Here is a 20409-nt window from a genome sequence, read left to right on the forward strand (position 1 = left end):
AAGACTTTAAAGGTTTGAGGAGTTGATGAGGCTGAAGGAATATTAGGAAAATGTTTAATTGGCCACTATAAACACCTATTATTGTAACATAGAGGAAGCCCTTCATGACTCTTCTAGAAGTTTTTGAAGGATGTGCTTTGTGGTTACTTGAATTTAATTTTCTATGCAAATATCATCAGTGTTGTAATTTAGACATACATTTCCATTCTGTTAAGATAACCCTACCTCTGATTAAATCAGTCACATTATTTTCAACTTCTAACAAAGTGGTAGATTTTCCAACACATCTGGTTAGAGTTCACAGCACCATTTCAGCACTGAAAATCAATTGCTTGACTGAGGACATCCAACACCTAAGGTTGTCCCTGGCATACTATAGATGATTATGGTATTACAGTTCCTGGGGCAGATCCTGCTGTGCTGTGCTGAGTCTGTTTCATTGGGTCTCCTAATCATGAGTGAGCATTGGAGTCTATATGTTTTTAGTATGTCACTTTGCACTCCTCTCCTGGGGCTTTGATGGTTTGGAAGTGTTGTGCTGGTATCTTGTATTTTCTTGCCTCTCTTCATGGCATGAGACAAGGGCAAAACTCACACATCCTCAAATGGGAAACACTGATATTTTTTGATATAGAAAGTTATTATATCCATAGACACAACAGGAACTTGAAAAGGAAAACATGTGAATTAATATAATCTTAAGTATTCTCTCTGTATTAAAGGGTTTTTGTTATAAAGATCTGGCACAGTAGAATTTCAAAATGGTGGTTGGCTTATAGGGCAAGAATCTGATGGATTGATGATTATATATATCCCTGGAGTATATTTATGTTGGTAACTGCTAATCTTTTATTTAAATAAAACAGCAATATATCAATTAGCAGTAGAAAACACATACTCTGCCCACACCTAAAGCACATCACCTCCATAGACTTCAACATGGAAGAAAGTCAACTTCAAAATGTTGATAAAGCTGTACTTTAGTAAGCTCTACTGATTAGAAAATATGAGCTGGAGAGATGGCTCAGAGGTTATCAATGCTCTATCCGGTCCATCGTTCAGATCCTAGGACCCACTTCAGGATACTCACAAATGCCTACACCCTCAGGTCCATAGGGTCTGATGACCCCCTCCTGGCTTCTGTGTGAACGTACACACACACACACACACACACACACACACACACACACAAATTAAGTAAAAGTAATGTTTAAACAAACAAACAAAACTTGAATTACAAGTCTTCTAAAAGCAGAAAGCTAGAGGGCAAACAGCAAGGAAAGTAGGGAGGGAGGAAGGAAAGGAGGATGAGAGAGAGAGAGGAAAGGGGCCTTGGTCAGTGTGAGCACACTATTACACAGTTAGTTGAAGTAGACCTACCCTACATACCCTTCTCATTAAGTTGGACCTGTGAAGAAGGAAAGGAATGTACAGCAAGATTGTAAATGTAAAGTAAAGATTGGAATGTAAACTGTTTTTTATCTTAAAGATTCTGTGAATGTTTGCAATGACTTTTGTAGACAAGAAAGGTCATTTGATGTTGGAATAGATCCCATGTGACATTGGAAATCTAGTATGTTTGGTGCAAATGACCTTAAGAGTGAGTCTGGAAAATACATGCTAAGGATATTGCATATTTTTATCATGGAAAGAATCCATGTTTTTCATAGGTGTACTGTTTATTTATAATGTTCTTCTTCTTATTATCATTATTATTATTTTAGCATTTTAAAAATTCTCGTGGTGGGGATGGTTCATACCACAACACATATGAGGATTTCAGAGGACAAGCTGTAGAAATGAGCTATCCCCTCCTGCCATGTCACTCTCAAGGATGGAATCCAGAAGGTTAGACTTAGTGGAAAGCACCTACCACACTGAGCCATCTCACTGGCCCTGACCATCTTCCATTTGTAATTACAATTCGTCTTGAGTGCTGATTGAGCACACAGATAAAAAAGACATCAATCCATAGGTCTTTTAACAGCTCTGATGCATGTAACCCTTGACCCAAATGTAGGCAATGTCAGAAGAGTGGGCATGGGAACACTGCAGCTGAGCTTATGTTAGAAGGAAATTATCAGCATTACCAAGAACCAAGCCAATGAAAGTGAAATGTGCTTATTGGGGAGGATTATTTTTTTCTTATGACCTTTAGGAATTCTTCAAATGACTTAGATCTTGTTTGGGAAACAAGATCACATTGTGGTAACTGCAACTGTAGAGCAGCCCTGCCTTTGAAGCAATTCAAGTAGGTGATTTGTCTAAGTGATAGAGAGATATGCTCAGGGCTGGTACTTCTTAGCTTCAAGTGGATTGACATAATATCAATATTTTTAATTTTTAAAAAATTTAATATGTGTGTATGTATGTGTGACTCTGTGTGAGTATATGTGTATGTAAGTGAGTACTAGCAGAGTCCAGAAGAGGACATTGGATCCCCCTTGAGCTGGAGTTACAGTTAGCTGTGAACCCCCTACATAGATTCTGGGAACTGACCTGGGTCAAGCAAACAGTAATCTTCCCACAGAGCTCTCTCTCTAGCCCTATAATATAAGCCCTCTTAATAAGTTATTGCCCAAAATAACTTTCCCTGCATCTGATGGCCTCTGGAGCTGACTTTTATTCTTAGGTGTTTTAGGCTGGAGCAAAGGAGAAGGGTTTCTACTTCCCACTTTAGTCATACTGAAAGTATCTTTCTCCAAGTAGTCACAGAGCTGAAAGGCCTAAGCAGATACTTTCAAGATGGCCTAACTGAAATCTTCAACTACACATTGGGATCCTAGACTATAGTTTATGCTCACCCTTCAAGCCCACCACCATACAGATCAAGAAGTACCAGAATTAAAATAAAATGCCCAACTAATTTTTTTGTCTTACAATTAATTGCCTTTTCTTTAAGGACAAGAAGAAGAATATGCTTTGGAGATTTCTAATCTCTCCATTGAAACATATCAAAATTAAGTCTGGAAGAAGCATGAACCAATGGGAATCTGGGATAGAGAAAGCATAAAGCATCATAAAAGTGGTTGTGCATGCTGCCCCAAGAGGGCATTTATAAGACTTAGCTCAAGAAGGGAGTAGAATCTACACCACTTCTCATACCTTTCCTAAAGAAAACAAATGTGAAGATAGCCATATCTCTGAGGTATGAAAATAAGTCAGGCTAGGGTTTACCTAACTCAGTTGGTCGTATGTTGTCTGACATGCACTACTAAAACCTGGTGTGATGGCACATGCTTGTACTCCCAGCACTCAGTATGTGGATGCAGGGGAATCAGAAGTATAAAATCATCTTTAGCCATATCTCAAGTCTGAAGCCAGGATGAGAATCATGAGACACTGTCTTAAAAAAGGAATGTTTAGGGGTGGTGAGGAGGTGCTGAAGATACATGGCTATCAGTGCAATGCCTGACTACACTATAGCAGCACTAAGAAGGTTCCAGATTCAGTGAGACAACCTATTTAAAAAAACTAAAGGGGAAAGCAATTAAAGATGACATCCAACTTTCTCAACCTCTGGACTACACATGTGTATATGTGCACATGTATATGTGCACACATGCACGAACACACCACACACACACACACACACACACACACACACACACACACACACACACACACCCCGGGCTGGGGTAATTCAAAGCCACTGCTATTGCTAATGTGAAATCATTTTGTTTACATGTCTTTGTAGTCTGAAAGAATGGCTTTTTTCTAGGAACCTATGCAAAATAAACAGCCCTTGGTTTGGACATGCCCTCCCTGTAATCTGATAGGGGAGACGTGTTTTCCCTCTACTAGACTGTTGGGAAACCAACTTGAAGCTCCAGCCCTTCCCCTGGATGAGGTTCAGTGATCTGGGATGAAGGAATGGACCTCCCCGACACACACACTCTGATGAATCAGTGATGACTTACATAGTCACCTATCTGTGAACTCAGTCACAAGGCCAAGGCTGGTTGCTAAGACGTTTTTAATGATGACATTGCCAGTGAGCTCATGTCTTATACTTTCCTGGAACCTACAGCTTGCTCCCTTGTGCCGTGGCCTTTATATAACCTGCTTCAATGCTTTTTTCGAGCTGGAACCTTGACTGGGTGTTTGATATTGCCTGCCACTTCCTTGTCTGCTGACTCCTCTTGCACCGTTGCACTCACCAGCCTGGCACACAAGGGCAACTCTCCTTCAGGAAGGAAGTGTGTCTGTGTGCCGGTGGTTCCGATCACCAGCACATCTTTCTTCAGATCAATGGAACACTGATGCCTCCTGAGCATATCAAGCCCTAGAAGGATATCCATGGGCTGCTCCTCCAGTATGGAGAAAGAGCACTGTAAGAAATCACCTTCAATCTGAATCTGGGCCAGATGAACTCGGCCCACAATCCTCTGTGTGCCCACTCCCTTAGCAACCCCAGCCCATCGCCGGTCCACCAGTCTCATGATGTTACATCTCTCAGCACAAGCTTGGCTCATGATAGTCATCTGGGCACCGGAGTCGACAAAAGCCTTTAAAGGATGCCCGTTCACTTTGCAGTTAATATAGAGCATAGCCACTTGTCCAAAACTCTCCGGAGCCTCTTCCATAGCTATGTTCATATTTTCTTCAATATTCTGCTGTCTGATTTCTTCTTCTATTCTAGCCTGAGCTTCCTGATCAAATGGGTCAGCAGAATAAAGACGAAACATCTCTTGTTCTCTCAAGGCCCTTTCCCTCTGCTGCTCCATCAGGACCTGAGAAAATGTCTCAAGGTTTCCACTAAGCAGAGCTTCCGCCAAGGCGGGGTTCCGTTCCTTCAACAGGGACAAGTCATGGGGGTTGGAAAGCAACATGCTGCGAATCAGAGCAGGGCTGTCCAGATTCTGCGCATAGGCCATATTCTCTCCAGAGGCCAGTCCGTGGGCTTGTGCTGATGGTATACGTTGCTGATGGTGATGATGCTGATGATGCTGATGATGCTGATGCTGATGCTGGTGTCGGGAACTTGATGTTCCCGGTATGGCTGACCCATTGAAATCTGCTCGTGGCTGGTTTGGGGTCCTTCCTGGAGCCCGAAGTCCCACATTTTCCTTCTGAAGTAGTACAACCATATCACCATCTTTGAAGCCATAGGTGCCCAGAGAACAGTGATCATCTGTAAGGAGCTGCTCCATGTAGATGAACTGAATCTCCTCAGCAGGCACACCAGACTCAAGTTCACAGAGGACTCTGAAGTTGCAGAGCTCAAAGTCAGGGCTGACCTGGAGGGAAAAGGTTACCTCTGTGAGGTCCCTACGCACACAGTACACAGTTATCAGCATGGTACACACTCAGGAAAGCCACTTTGGCAGAAAACAGTTGGTGGATCAATTGGTGCTGGTTTGGGCGAATGGCTGGCCGGCCCCTCAACACCTTGATATGAAACTCATTCAATTCTCAGAAAGGCAAAGCCAGTGGCCAGAATGGGGGCTGCCTCCCAGCCTCAGTGCCAGCTGATGGCCCCATTGAGCCTCAAGGTAACAAGTCCATGTGTGTATGTGCTGTTTGGAACTTAGAATGTCTGTTTCCATAGAAATAGTTAGTCAAAGCCGGTGGGTTCCAAGCCTGGCTCTTCAAAGCCTACTTAATACAGGCTGTGCAGAACATCTAAAGTCTCTTTACTATGTTACTGCTCAGTCTGTTTACTGTAGACTCGTATTCTACACACTTGTTTTTATCTCTGAAACAGTGCAGGTGTGACTTGGACACGACAAGGACCATGCTGTATTCTTCGTAGGACACATAGGTGCCTGCCATTGAGGGTAGATGAGTAAATCATGACCCAGGGGCGGGGCAGCGTGTCTTTTGCCCTGTCAACCATACAGAGATTGAATCCACTAAAGAAATGATGAGCTGAATGCAGAAGGAGGAACATTTTTCTTGATGAGAAAAGGTTAGTCATTCAGACAAATTGAGAGACAAAGGACAAAGAGGAAGAAGAACCAGAACTTGTGGTAGGAAGGAAATGGAGAGAAATAAAAAGGATTTGAGACATATTATGATTGCTGTTGTTTTCATTGAATTGACATAAAACGGAGCTTCTTGCAGCATATGAAGGATATTGGGGGGAAGCAAAAGAGCTGCCCAGGAAGCTGAGGGGGCATACTGACAGGGCTTGAAAGCCGAGGACTAATGGGAAGAGTGGTGTTCTTGGTTAGATGGCCACCACTGATGTGGGTCACGTCAAAGACAAAGTTTACATGCAAAAACAGGAAGTCTCTAAAGTGCAAGGCTGGGTAGAAATAGGCCTTTGCCTTGCCCAGATGAGTGAAATGAACCTCTGAGGAAACCAGCTCGACACTGATTCTATAGTAAAGTACGTGGCAACCCAGACGCTAAATATGTCTCTCTCTGACCTTGAGCAGCCCCACCACCCAAACATGCTCCTACCTCAAAGTAGAGACTGAAGACAAGGGTGATTGGGTAGAACTCTTGTGTACCCATTTTTCTCTATTTTAAAATGTTCTTTGCTATAAAGAGTTCACAGGTCTCTGGCTCCTCCCACCCGGGTGTCTACTTATGAACCAAAGAGTAGTCACAGTTCTGTGCCATGACCTCATCCATATTTAGGAATTTTCAGTTGTGCCACATGATACATATCAGCCTAAAAAAAGATTTTTGTTTATGTTTTTAAATTTCTGTTTCTCTTGTTTTTGTCTCAAATGAAAAACTATGTATCACTTCTTTCTTGCTCTAATTATCTGAATGTTTTCATACTTTTTTCCTTATATTATGAATGTTGACCAAATGTATAATGGGAAACACTAGCTGGGTTATGGGGACACAGTCATAAATGATGTGAAATGCATGCTGTGTCCTTATAGGACCTCACAGTCTAAAAGAGGACACATGCATACACACAAATTGGGGAGGCTGGATATGAGGAAGAAACCACAGTAGAATTCTGAATAGCCTGAAGGAAATCATTTATCGAGAGAACAGACATGGAAGATGGTGAGGTCTGTTGAGGAGTAAAAGATTCCTGAAAGAGACGGGCTTAGCAAGATGAGGGGTTGGTTCTGTGGTGCCAGAGGGTGGAGAAGCAAATCAGAAGGGGAGGAGCGTGCCCTAGTTTAAAGAACTTCTTAACATGGGGAAATATGTAAAATTTTAGGAAAAAACGTAACAAAATTTTCTGGGAAGAATATTAATTACATGGAGAAATTTCTTTTTACAGACCTTTAGACCTATCCAGACATTGAATTTATTTTTCATTGTTGTTGCATGTGTAAGCGTGTTCATATCTGCATGGATGCACAGGAACATGAGAGTCAGAGGTTGCAATTAGGGCTTTTACTTGGCGACTCCTTACATATTAAGGCAGTGTCTGTCACTAAGACCTAAGCTGGCAGACTCAGCCAGTCTGATTGCCCTGGTAGAATCCCTTGGTTCCATCTCTGGTGCAGGGATCATATGGTGGTAACCAAGCTTGTTTGGCATCTCTTGGGTGCCAGGATCTGAATTCCTGGCTGCACTACTGTGTTGCAGGTGATTTACCCATAGAGTCATCTCCCCAGGTCATTTGATTTCTTTACTGTCTCTGTATTCTGATGTTTTCTTAAAGTAAGTAATGGCTTCATGAGTTTGGGAACAGCTGTGATTTGGTACATCTTGTGCAAGCTATTCTGCTCCAGAAGACACTGGGAAAGCTGGTATGACTGGGATTCAGTGATTTCCTTAAGTACCATGGGACATTTTGTTCTAAAAACTCTATTAAATTATGGAGATAACGACTAGGTTTGTTTGGTGTGTGTGTGTGTGTGTGTGTGTGTGTGTGTGTGTGTGTGTGTGTGTGTAAGCAGCTGAAATTATTTTTGTAGGATAAAAGGTGTTTTGTGTTGTACTGTTTTTTTTTCTTTTGGTTTTGGTAAATCAAAAGTTGAAGGTTTTACATTAAAAGAAGCTAACATCTTTTTAAGTGTTATCATTGCCTAGATACTAAACAGAATTGAGTTTTATGGGAGTTGTTTTGTTACCTTGCTGTAATAATTTAGTTTTTGTGGCACATTTGTGTTGATGTAGGCTTTACTGTTTTACCTTTGACCCATAAGGAAGCAAAAAGTCTCTAGGTCTGAGCAGTTAATTCTCATCACAGGAAGGAAGGCTTGGCAGAAATAATCTGGCTTAACCACCCACCCGCTTTTAAACCTTTTTCACAAAACAGCTGGAATCTCCAAAGCTAAATACAGTCTCCCCAGGCTATTTGGTATTCCATGGTTTGTATATTGCTTAATTCACTGAATTTACGCAGCAGTATTGGTGATTCAATACCAGATGTATAATTTTCTTAACTCAAATTTTTAATTAAAAGCATCATCTGATTATGTTGTAAACATCGCAATTATAAACACTCCCAAACATCAAATGTGCTGTAAATCCCCACTGCACAGGCCCTGTGGACTGATGACTACAAATTTCACTGCACAGGCCCTGTGGACTGATGACTATAAATTTCACTGCACAGGCCCTGTGGACTGATGACTATAAATTTCACTGCACAGGCCCTGTGGACTGATGGGTATTGGGAACTAACCTGGTTTGCTCATGTAGCTAACTGGAGGTTATTGCAACTTCTTCTCCAGGAATACTTTAAATATTTCCTGAAATTTATTTCTTGGCAAATGTAGAACATAATTGAATCTTTCTCTGATAGTGAGACTCCTGCAAAGTCTTGTGGCTATCACTCAGAAAATTAGTTCTCATTGCATGGCCTAAACACTCCAGAGACTGGGGGAGTGAACACTGATTTCATACTAGCTAAGGAAAAACAAGACTTTTTTCTGTAATAAATCCATGGTAAAAGCTTCTATAATTCGCTTCTTTTTGAAACATTAATGCAGTGGTTCTCAACCTTCCTAATGCTCTGATCCTTTAGTACAGTTTCTCATGTTGTGGTGATCCCCAACCATGAAATTATTTTCATTGCTACTTCATAACTGTAATTTTGCTACTGTTATGAATCATAATATAAATAGCTCATATTCGATATCTGATATGTGACCCCTGTGAAAGAGTCACTCAACCCCCAAAGGGGTTGGAACTGCTGCCTTAAGGCAACAATATCAACAAAAACTCAGATAATTAATGGTTGTGCAATCAGTTGGTGTTTAAGGCATTATATATTGCTTTACAAACAAAATAAACATGGGGTTTATTTTTGTGAAAAAATAGAATATCTGATTAAATTTTATGTTTTATGTATATAAGAATAAAAGCCTATTTAGTACTTCTATTTGCTTACCCTGTTTAGAGTCCTTCCATTACAATCTGCCTGAAGGCTCAGGATGTTGCTCAGTAGCTGGGTAGGCTGCCTAGCTCTGGGAGGCCCTGAGTTTCTTCCCTAGTACTCCAAAACAGAGAACGTGTGCAGAGTTAAGGCCCTGAGTTCAGCTCCCTAAGACCAGTGTAAAGTTAGGTCTCCTAGCAGCTGTTGGTAATCCCAGCCCTCCTAAAGCAAGCTGGAGGCAGAAACAGGAGAAGCCCTGGAGACTTGTGGTTGACTAGCCTGGCATGTACTCAGAGGCAAGCACCATGAGACCCTGTCTCAAACAAGGTGGAAGGCGAGGCCTGACACTAGAAGTGGTCATGGTATTGCCACACACACATTCACAAACCCACACAGATATATCATATACACATTGATATCACACCCACACACATTTACAAATAAACACACACAGATATATCATATGCACATGGATATCACACACACACACACACACACACACACACACACACACACACACACACACAACCAGTCCCAAGCATTACCTTTAAAGTGTAATCAAGACTTAAGAAGAAGTTAAATCACCACTTGAGAGTTTCAGTGAAACTTAGAACAGAAGTGGGTTGTAGTGCAGCGCCCGTAGATTAAGAACTGTGTTCCTCCAGCTGCTTTAGATTATTGTAAGAAGGTGTGTTAGAACCACCATGAACCAATAGCATGTGCATAATCAAATATCTTTTTGCTAGATACGTTAAAAAGAGAAACGGGTTAGTCTCATCTGTCATTGAAACAAATACCACAAGACTGATGAAACACATAAGCAGATATGTAATTTAAGAAAAGCATGAGAATTCCCATCAGTCTTCAAGGAACTCAGCTCCAAGCAGCTCTTCATCCAGTGTAAGTTGGTAAGACTGAGACAGAAAGCATATGCTTGTGTACACACAGGAAGAGGGAGAGAAGGAGCCTGTATGAAACACAGGGGACAGGACACATTTATAAATACATAGAAAGGACAACTGAAAGCTTCTGTTACTCTCTTGCAGGACTATTTCCATGGCCACCTTGATTGCTACATTTTATAAACCATTTTCAATCCTCCCCCACGTCTGTCTCTGTATGTGTGTGAAGAACACTGGTGTTTCATATGCCCCGTGGTTTCTTGTAATCTCTTAAATGTAGTATAGAGATTATCTGGTCTGTGGGACTCATGACTTGCTATCAAGATGTGGATATTATTTGTAATTTCTGAAATAAACACAGTTTATATAAATTAAGTGCAAGTTTGAATCACAATGAGAAAGATGTTTGACTTGGTGGATTGACATTTATTTGTTTACTTTGATTACTTTCAGTCTACCTTAGGAGAATGTTCACATGGTCCTATTCACCATATATGGAAAATGTCTGATACAAAAATAGGAGGGCTAATAATGAGGCCGTAAGTACATTGAGTTCCTTTAAATTAAGAAAAGCATTCACTCTGGTTTTGCTTTATCTCACTGTCCTGTAATCTCCTCATTTACAAACCATAGTTGCTGAAGTTTAGGAATTTCCATAAGGCCTGATCAGAAGCTCTAACATACATAAAGCCACAGCAACTAGTTTCTTACATTAATGGAAATGTTTACATGCTCTCAACACTGCATTTATGTGCCCCCTGCTCTCATGAAAAGGAAAAAACTAATAACCTTTTGTGGCATTAATAATCATTAAGAATATAATGCCTTCCAGGCACATTTTGGGTGCCTGTCTCTTTAAACATTTATTTCTGAACATACACATTCATCCCTAGAAGCAACGGCTTGCATATGCTTAGAGAAAGTATCAGTAAGAGGACAATGAGGTCTTTGTCTTCATTATTATGCTTTTAATTTTGAAATTTTAGCTTTCTTACATTAAAACTATTTCTGAATTATTTCCACCATTTAATTTTTCTGTGTCAGATTTCTTGCCTTGCTCAACCTTGAATTCTTCAAAATACCTAACATGTCTCTTGTTCATGATACATGTCAAAAAATAGGGCCAAATAACAAAATGAACACATACCTACACAAAGGAAAACAGTACACTTGACAAAAAAAATGTTAGTTAAGGCCTTCCCCTCCCTCCATGTGCATTTCCCACTGACATCCAACCAGGCGAAGGTGTGAAACTATTTTTATTTGCTGGATCTTCTAATTGTTTATCTTTTGGGGCTTCACTTTACTCTTGCCCCACTTGATTCTTCTAGTAAATAAGTGGGAGGCAATACCGTTCATTGAAAGCCTCCTGACATAGTTCTATAGAGTGTCTAGAAGTGTGTGGACAGAATGAATTATTGCTGTTTCAAATTTGAAAAGTTGTCTGTTATCCACCACTTAGAGATGGTCTTAGAAATACATTATTAATTTCTTGTGGTGACTATTTGATAACTACTTTTCATGAGCATGAAGTGAGCTGGGGATATGAGGGCAGTCAGAAGAATGAGAGTCAGTGTCCTCCTTTGAACAAGTTGTCTATTAATGGAGATAAAATCCATATATGCCGAGTTATACTATGGAATAGAAATTACTGATAGATGTGCAAGATGTACTAGTTACTTAGAGGAGGTAAATGTATTAATTTGTTGGGGATGGTATTGTGAGTTGAGTTACTGGAACTATCCAGAGTCCTCCCGAGAACTGTGACTGAAAGACTCAGCCGTATCTGCCTTTACATTGCACCCACTTGGGTTCTAGTGAGAATGCATGCCTAGATTTACCACATGACATTTTGATTTTTGGTTTGGTTTTGTTTTGCACCATGTAAATTGTTCTGCCCATGTTTTTCCTGTGCTTGATATAACTATCACCATTCACTAAAATGGCAGAATTGGCATATGAGAAGGATGGTCTACCTTCCTTAAAGAAGCAGCCCATCACCCCACACGAGCCTTCATCCCAGCCACAAGCACAGTGGAGGCCTCTGCTTCCATCTGATGGCCAAAGTCGTACCCCCACGAACAAAGGTCTTGAGTCAAAACCTGCATGGGTCCTCGTCTCAGCTCATCTGATGAGCATCGAGGAAGATTCCTTCAGTCTTTGCCTGCTATCTGAAAGTGGCCAGCTTTGGTGTTACCCACAGGCTTTTACCTCCTAACCTTTCAGAACAGAGTAAGAGAATACAGTCTGCCCAATCTGGTCAGAACACTTTAAAAGTTATTGCTCTTCAAGTCCCTTCATTTGTGGTGATATGCCAGGCCTTTGTAGAATAGTTATGTATATTGAAAGCTCGCAAGTAAATAAGAAAAGGCTCATTGTCTCGCCCCCCGCCCCCCAGACATGGCCGTTTGGATATTTGACAAATTCCATGCATGAGAAGTGGTGCTTCTGTAGCTGTCTCACAGAGGACAGAATTCCCTTATTGTTGGTTGTGTGGCTGTCTCACTTGCCAGCACCTGAGCTGACAGACTGCTGTGGTAATTAGCATGGCTGAAGCCCATCTGTCTGGAGAATTTCTTTGTATCCCAACCATGAGAATGAGAAACAAAGCCTGATAAATAAAAGCTAAGTTTTTTAAGATGGCGAAGAAAAAGATAAATCAACTCACTTCTTATCTGTTTTCCCCCAGGAAATTGAATTTAGCAGCCTGGACACAGCAGACTTCCCGTAGCACGGGCACGATGGCAGGCCTGTGGAATTTCTAATCATTAGAACGCATGGAGAACATTCGTGCCTCGGTGCGCTGTCTGTCCTGAGAGACTGGGCATAGAGCTTCCTCACCCTCCTCTTTTCGTTAGTTTTCTATTCAATCACAATATTCTGTTTGGTGCACCTCCTAACGTGCGGAACTACTGATGTGCTCTTGTGTACTTAGTATAGGAAAAATAACCCCATGATTTCTCTCGGAATATCTCTTTGGAGTACAGGAATTAAGCTGTGTGACTGTGTACCCTGGCTTCAAAACCAGGAACCAGGTTTATGATACTGAGGAAAAAGCAGATGAGAACATTGATTTCATTTAAAATGAATCAAAATGTCTTAGGCAAGTAAACAAAACTGTTCCTGAGTTCTTTATTTTTCTGCATTAAAACAAAAGCTGGAAACACTGTTAACTTTAAATAAAGACCCAGTTTTACTTTGTGTACAAACTGCAGTGTCTTTCATCTAGAAAGTGGAGCTGCAGTGGGTCTGTGGCTCTGAGACACTGGACTTGGTGTTCTAAGGGTAACCACAAATTACTGCTTGTGAATTACGTGGAATACACTGACACTAGAATGACATCAAAAAGTGAAGCCCTGTTACAGTTGAGATACTGATACGAAAGTGAGGTTCTTAGGCCGCTCTACATAGAAAGTTGAAAGAAAGACCACCAGCACTTGAATTTACAGTAAGCCAGCCAAAAACAAAGAGAATGATAAAATCAAAGAATTGTAACTTGAATTTGTAGCAATGGATATGGAGCAAATGTATTCAAAGTTAGCAGCCAGCCTCTACCCTCCTTGTTAGAATTACAGGGAAGATGAGGTTTTTATGGATGGGTTTTTTTAATCTAAAATAAGTAGGAACACGCTAGACAAAAGATATCTCAATAGGGAAGAAAAATGCTTCATACTTTTAATGTAGCAGGCTCTATGTTAATCACAGCTTACCACGAAATCCTTAATATCTGTTCTTTGAAAATGTTGACTTGATTTAGTTGGTGTATCCGAAAGTAGTCTATGAAACACAAAAATTAGAAAAAAAAAACTTAACACAAAAATGAAGGCACGTAACTATGTCCCATGAAATAATAATGTTCTGTACCAATTGTAGTTGTGAAGAACAGTCCTCTGTGCATCTTGGCACAAACCCTGGAGTTGGAGCAGAGTTACAAATCAGTGACATGGAAAGCCCTTGCATCAGAAAAGATGACATGAAGTCCTCAGGTTCCTCCCTACTTACCTGCAGGTCCATGGCAGACACAGCAGTACTTCTCTGAGCCTTGCTACCCTGTTACATAATGATGGCAGCAATCTCTTTTCGAAACGGTTTAGGTATGGGCTCCATGGACTATTAAGCAGAGAGCCATCAGAGTATAATAAAACAGCCACTGCCCTAGAGAGGGATGCAGAAGCTGCTATGGCAAGAATGGGGTCAAGGGGGAGCAGCTGAGGGCCAAGCTCTGCAGGCTTTAGCCTCCCCAGAGCTGCTGAGAGCCTCACGACAGACTACATGGGCCATCAGCAGTCAGGTGATGTGGCCAAGTATCCCAGGAAAGAGAGAAATGGGGAAAGCAGACACAGAAGACTTCACTTCTATTCCCTGGGAGCAGATGTTGATCTGTTCATGAGAAAGACAATAGTAGGGAGTGGAAATGCTGTGACCACGTGATGTCTATGCTTTGGGAGCAGGCACTGCTTTCTGCCCAGTGCATCACCCCAAATCCACAGACATCCCTGTAAAGCTGACGTCTTTCCATGTCTAGAACATTTGTGTCTTGGTTTCTCTGTCCTTGGGAGCTTCCCAAGGGGAAGCATGTAGCCATTATTCTGATCTTGGTCCTCCCAAAAGATGTCCTCGGTCACATGCCCAGGATGAATACAGCTTTTGAGGGGACACGTGCTATGACTGAATTTGGCATAGCAGCTAGAGTCACATATTTTGTCCATTGTGTTGGTTTTTCCTAAAATACTTTCTTCTAGAGCCTGAAATAATTTATGTAAAAAACGAAATGGATTTGTACCTCACATCATCAATCAAAATATCCATGCTTAGGTCAGGGTTTCATGAGGTGTGCAGCTGTGTCCCTGGGATTGATACCACACATTCCGTTCCATGGCAGCGCTCTCCACTTCCTGCTCTGGATCGACTGCTTCAGAGTCAAAAGTGCCCTAACAGCAGGTCTGAGCATTATGCATATTTATTTAGTAATTCTCACACACAATCAAAGGCAGGCAGTCTCTTTTAATCTTTGATAACACACTAGGTTCAATTAGTGCCGTCCCTATCTGTACAGGTGCCCAATAGAGTGTGGGGAAAATCCCAGTCACCACACTTTCAAAAAAGAATGATTCTTCCTCTCCCAGCAGCTAGCAACTGCCAATGGCTCCTGAGTAAGAGAGGGGGCCTCGAGAGCACATCTCAAGTGTGTAACTTTCTTCATATTTTAAAGAGTGATAATATTCATCTCTTGCTGGTGGTCAAGAAACACATGGGTTATTGATTCAGAGGCTTATGTCATAGCTTCAATCACTTATGACACTGTGTTGACAGTGTAACTGGGTAAGAACGTGTTCCATATTCTACACACAGCATCTTAAAATCAGGTCTTCTGTGGAGACTGAACAGAGTTGACACTTATGTGTGCAAATGTGTAATTTGTATGCACATTTTTGACAGAGGTCCCAGTGTCTGCCTCATTGTTTTGACAATATTAGCAAACATTAGAGACACTGACTTCAGCAGCAGTTGTGTGTATGCGGTTTGAATGTCAACCCACTGTGGTTCTCTGCAGAAAATTCATATGCTCTGACCATTTCTGCTACATTTGCAATGTCAGCAAAAGCATGGCAGCTGGTGAATTCAAATCTTTTTGTTTTCTTTGTATTATAGAATGTTGAAATATATTCTTGAAGCATATGTTCAAGGATATTAACATCTATTTGATATCCCCATCCTCTACTGAAAGAGATGAAAACTTCATTTTCATACTAAATGCCAAATTGTATGTTTTAAGAGAATTTAATGTTTGGGGCTGCAGAGAGGGCCCCTGTCCTTGATCAGTTTATCTCTTACCATGGGAGTCTGATTAATGTTATATATTTAACACACATGTTATACATGTGACACACATGTTTATAGGAGCTTGTCAAAAGCAAGGATGCTTTGAAGAAATGTTTATGATCAACATTAATCATTTTGTTGCAAATTTTAATACCACTTTCTTAGCTGTGCTGGGTTCATACATTAAAATATGGCTAATATTAGAGGTAATTTGACTTTTATACGTACAGGGAAATTGCTAATTGCTCCTAAAAGAAGCCCAGTGATGCATATCAAATGCAAGTCTTTCTGCCAGCCTGTAAAACTACATGTGGAAAATTGTGACTAAAGTAAGATTTCATTATCAGAAGCGCTGAGCTCTGTGTCTCCACACCACGTTTACTTAAACTTTATGGCTCCATAATGTGTTTCTTAGCACAAGATTGTCTTTATGTGATATTAGGCCTGGACACTCAGAGAAATGTTGCAGTTTATCAGAATGGATCAATATCACGCTTTTATATACTACAGTAAGGCCTCTTGCTAGAATCGCCAATGCTCTTATCCCAGGTGCTCAAAATCAACACTTCTTCAATGCCTCCCAGTAGGAGTCTTTGAAGATGGTTCTGTGAATCTATCTGTGGTAAATGAATGAACAGGAAAAAAGCCTCAATTACAAAAAAAGATGCTGAAACTCTGAGATTAAGAGGGACAAGGAGGGCTGGAGAGGTGGCTCAGAGGTTAAGAGCACTGTGTGCTCTTCCAAAGGTCCTGAGTTCAATTCCCAGCAACCACATGGTGGCTCACAACCATCTGTAATGAGATCTGGTGCCCTCTTCTGCCCTGAAGAGATACGTGCAGACAGAACACTATACATAATAAATAAATACTTTGTGTGTGTGTGTGTGTGTGTGTGTGTGTGTGTGTGTGTGTGTGTGATAGAGAGAGACAGAGAGAGAGAGACAGAGAGAGAGAGAGAGAGAGAGAGAGAGAGAGAGAGAGAGAGAGAGAGAAGGAGCTGCAGTGAGCAGGAGCCCTGAATTGGGAGTGCAGACAGAGGCAGGGGACTGATGGCATGGCAGAATTCTTGCTTATCTTGCAGGTCTTACTTACAAGAGCTCTGGGTTACTTAATTATACCTTTTACCAGAAGATACTTGAGGTTGTATCTGCATCAGAATTTTAATTATATACAAAACCTTAAAAAGTGGGGCATTCCACTCTGGGGAGCCCACACACACCCGAAATGACTGTAACCATTTTATTACATTAGTTCCCACAGAATTGTCTGTGGTTGCCAATTCAAAGGTTTGTATATCTATGTTCTATTTCTTTGGGCAAAATTTGTTCCATATTTTTCACTTCTTGACTATCTGAAAATATATATCAACAAGCCTTCAAGAAAATAAACTGAAAATCTTTACACTTTATATAGTCATTACTCAATGGAATCCAGGAGATTTTAGTAGACCAAAAGTAGACTACACATTCCAGTGTGTGTTTGTATATATACCTAAATGTACATATTTGTCAGACATATGTACTAAATTTTGGCTTAACATAGAAGTCACAGGAACTAAGATAAAATATCATGTCACTTATTTTTGTAAGTTTTTTGGGGTTTTTTTTGTTTTTTTTTTTTTGTTTTTTCGAGACAGGGTTTCTCTGTGTAGCTTTGCGCCTTTCCTGGAACTCACTTGGTAGCCCAGGCTGGCCTCGAACTCACAGAGATCCGCCTGGCTCTGCCTCCCGAGTGCTGGGATTAAAGGCGTGCGCCACCACTGCCCGGCTTATTTTTGTAAGTTTTAAGGTCAGCTTGTTCCTTTCTTATCATATGGTTGGGACCACATGTTTTGGAAACAGACATTAGAAAAATTGGAGAGGTAAAATCTGTCACTTGTGAGTGGCACAAAAAGTATAGGCTATGGTAATGTGGCACTTCTAAACAATAATTATGAAAGCATTATTCTAGAAGCAGTTCAGTTTGTCCAGTCTTTTCAGACTGCATAAATTAATGCAGTGATCTTCCAAAGGGAGTTCAATCAACTACTAATCTTAAACAATGTCCTGAGGGAGCCTATTAAGTTAGAATTTTAAAGCACACAAAAAGTAGGTGATCAACTGAATCCACACTGCGGATATAAACTCTACACTTGCCGCTGTGTAACTATTTTAATGAAGCAAGATGAATATAGTCAGTATATTTCAGTCTACATACATTCTGTGTTATCTGAAATTCTTACTGTGTAGTAAATAATTAAAGTCTTCTGTTATAGCCTACTTCAAAACATTCTTCTTTTATTAATAAAGCTTGCCTTTGTGTGTTACATTCTGCTTTTGTTGTTTGCTAAACTAACTAGGGTAGAAAGTCAGGAAGAATAGTCGTTCCCATGTCTCGGAGCATTGAAGAGGGTTTTCAGCACTTATGAAATTAGGAGGTGTTAATACCTACTTGAATATGCCACTCACAGATCTCACAGTCATCAGTACTTTTAATATGGCTGTGGCCAAGGTGTATAAATTTTTCTTCCAATAGTATTCATTTCAATAGCCCTGTCTGTCTTAAATTTTGAAACATACTATTCTTGTACATCTTAGCTATTAGCATATTGAGCTGTAGAACAAACATCTCAAAATTCAGTGGCTTAAACTAAAAATAATGTATTCTCTTTCATATCTGGGGTTAGTGGGGTTTGACCAACCTCTAATAGCTTGGATGGTACTAGTTCCTCTCTTCAAGCTAGATCTAGAACTTCTCTGTATATCTGCAACCCTTAGCCAAACACCCTCTCAGTAGAACGTTCTGTCCATGGCACTCATGGAAGCTTGAGAGATTTAAAGGAAAACACTGGAGGACCCTAAAGCTTGGCTCAGACTTAGTACTTCCCCCTGAGTTTTCTTACCACAGTCAAGGCACATTCTCAACACCAGCATCAGCAGGCAGGAAACCGAAACAATGACCCTACATAGGGCATCACAAAGACCTAAAAGAATTTTTAAAATACAGAGAGATGAAACGGAACAATGTAATTTACCACTGGATTTTCTCAGGAACTGACCCCCAGGGCATTCGTCTACCACAACAATGCTGTTTAAGATATTTTAGTAACAGTTCCTTGCTAGTGAGTCAGACCTTGAAGAATCACTTCATTGCTTGCATTCCTGAAGCAACCACAGCCCAGATGTGATACATGGGTGGGTGTCATTATCTGAGCCTTTATTTTTAGTCTACAGATAAGGAATAAAAAAATGTTAGTCATGCCTAGATTAATTGCAACTAAAAATACTTACTTGATTTGCTAAAGATGTTTCTGTAGAAAGAAGGTGTCCATTAGGGAAAAAGTTCACCTTGACTTCAACCTGGCCCCTGGTTCTTAGTACAGTGCAGAGAAGCCCTCTAGCCCCAGAGTGTACGGGAAGACAGGGCCTGTAACCCAGAGTGAGTTCCCCACGACTAATGAATCATTTAAGTACCCAGAATGAACCTAAGATGGAATGAACTTGATGTCTTTTTATTGACATTCCTGTGTTTTAGAACCATTTCCTTAGTTGTAGACGTTCATGGAGGGAATCTCATGTGGTGGGACAGATACAATATGTGGCAATTCTATAAAAATGCATGAAAAATAAAATGCAAAATGTAACCATTTCCTCAGCCTAGTATTCTTAAGATAGGGGCATTTTTGTAAATTTAAATTGTAAAATACACACCCCTCTGCCTGTTTTCACACATTCATGAAAAATTTTTGTTTCTTTAAGTGTGTAAGTATCTGTTCAAAGTATAACAATTTAAAATTATTGTGATAAATACTTGTACTTCCCTATGGATTTTCTCATTCTTGTTAAACTAGAACTTTTAAAGTAAATCTTTATTTTTTACATTCTTATTTGTGTGTGTGTGTGTGTGTGTGTGTGTGTGTGCGTGTGTGTGTGTGTGCGTGTGTGTGTGTGTGCGTGTGTGTGTGTGCGTGCGTGTGTGTGCGTGTGTGTGTGTGTGTGCGTGTGTGTGCGTGTGTGTGTGCGTGTGTGTGTGTGTGCGTGTGTGTGTGTGTGCGTGCGTGTGTGTGCGTGCATTCACACTACGCCATGCCTGTGAAGGTTAGAGGAAAACCCACAGGAGTCTGTTCTCTTTCCACCACGTGGATCCTTGGAATTGAACTGAAATCATCAGGCCTGGTGGCAGGTACCTTTACCCACTAAGCCATCTTGGCAACCCCAAAATTTTCAATTTTCATTTAGAAATTATCAATAAATCATTTATAATACATTAGGAGACACTAAATGAAGAGAATTTGGTGATACGTTATGGATTTTATATTTTCAATGTGTTCTTTAGACTGTCGCAATCATCGTAAACTTACTAGAAAAAAGGTAATGAACTAGCTCTCAAGCCTAATATGTCTAAAAACAATGTCAAGGAGAGTGAAGTTCAAGCATCGAATGCATATCTACATCTCTGCAT

The 20409-nt window shown here is 40.6% G+C and overlaps 2 protein-coding genes across 5 annotated transcripts in view; one reads left to right on the forward strand and one right to left on the reverse strand.

The window, feature by feature from the left end:
- Positions 1-20409, forward strand: part of Pdgfd (platelet derived growth factor D) — a 219810-nt gene that overhangs the window by 90103 nt on the left and 109298 nt on the right. The window lies entirely within an intron of this gene.
- Positions 3681-6220, reverse strand: Ddi1 (DNA damage inducible 1 homolog 1). Its single transcript, XM_052751602.1, has one exon. The coding sequence runs from the start codon at positions 5298-5300 to the stop codon at positions 4068-4070; it is 1233 nt and encodes a 410-aa protein (XP_052607562.1). The 5' UTR covers positions 5301-6220; the 3' UTR covers positions 3681-4067.

This window comes from Peromyscus californicus, unplaced genomic scaffold (genome assembly GCF_007827085.1).
Source record: "Peromyscus californicus insignis strain IS unplaced genomic scaffold, ASM782708v3 Scaffold_11__1_contigs__length_118956290, whole genome shotgun sequence".
In the NCBI taxonomy this organism is placed as follows: domain Eukaryota; kingdom Metazoa; phylum Chordata; class Mammalia; order Rodentia; family Cricetidae; genus Peromyscus; species Peromyscus californicus.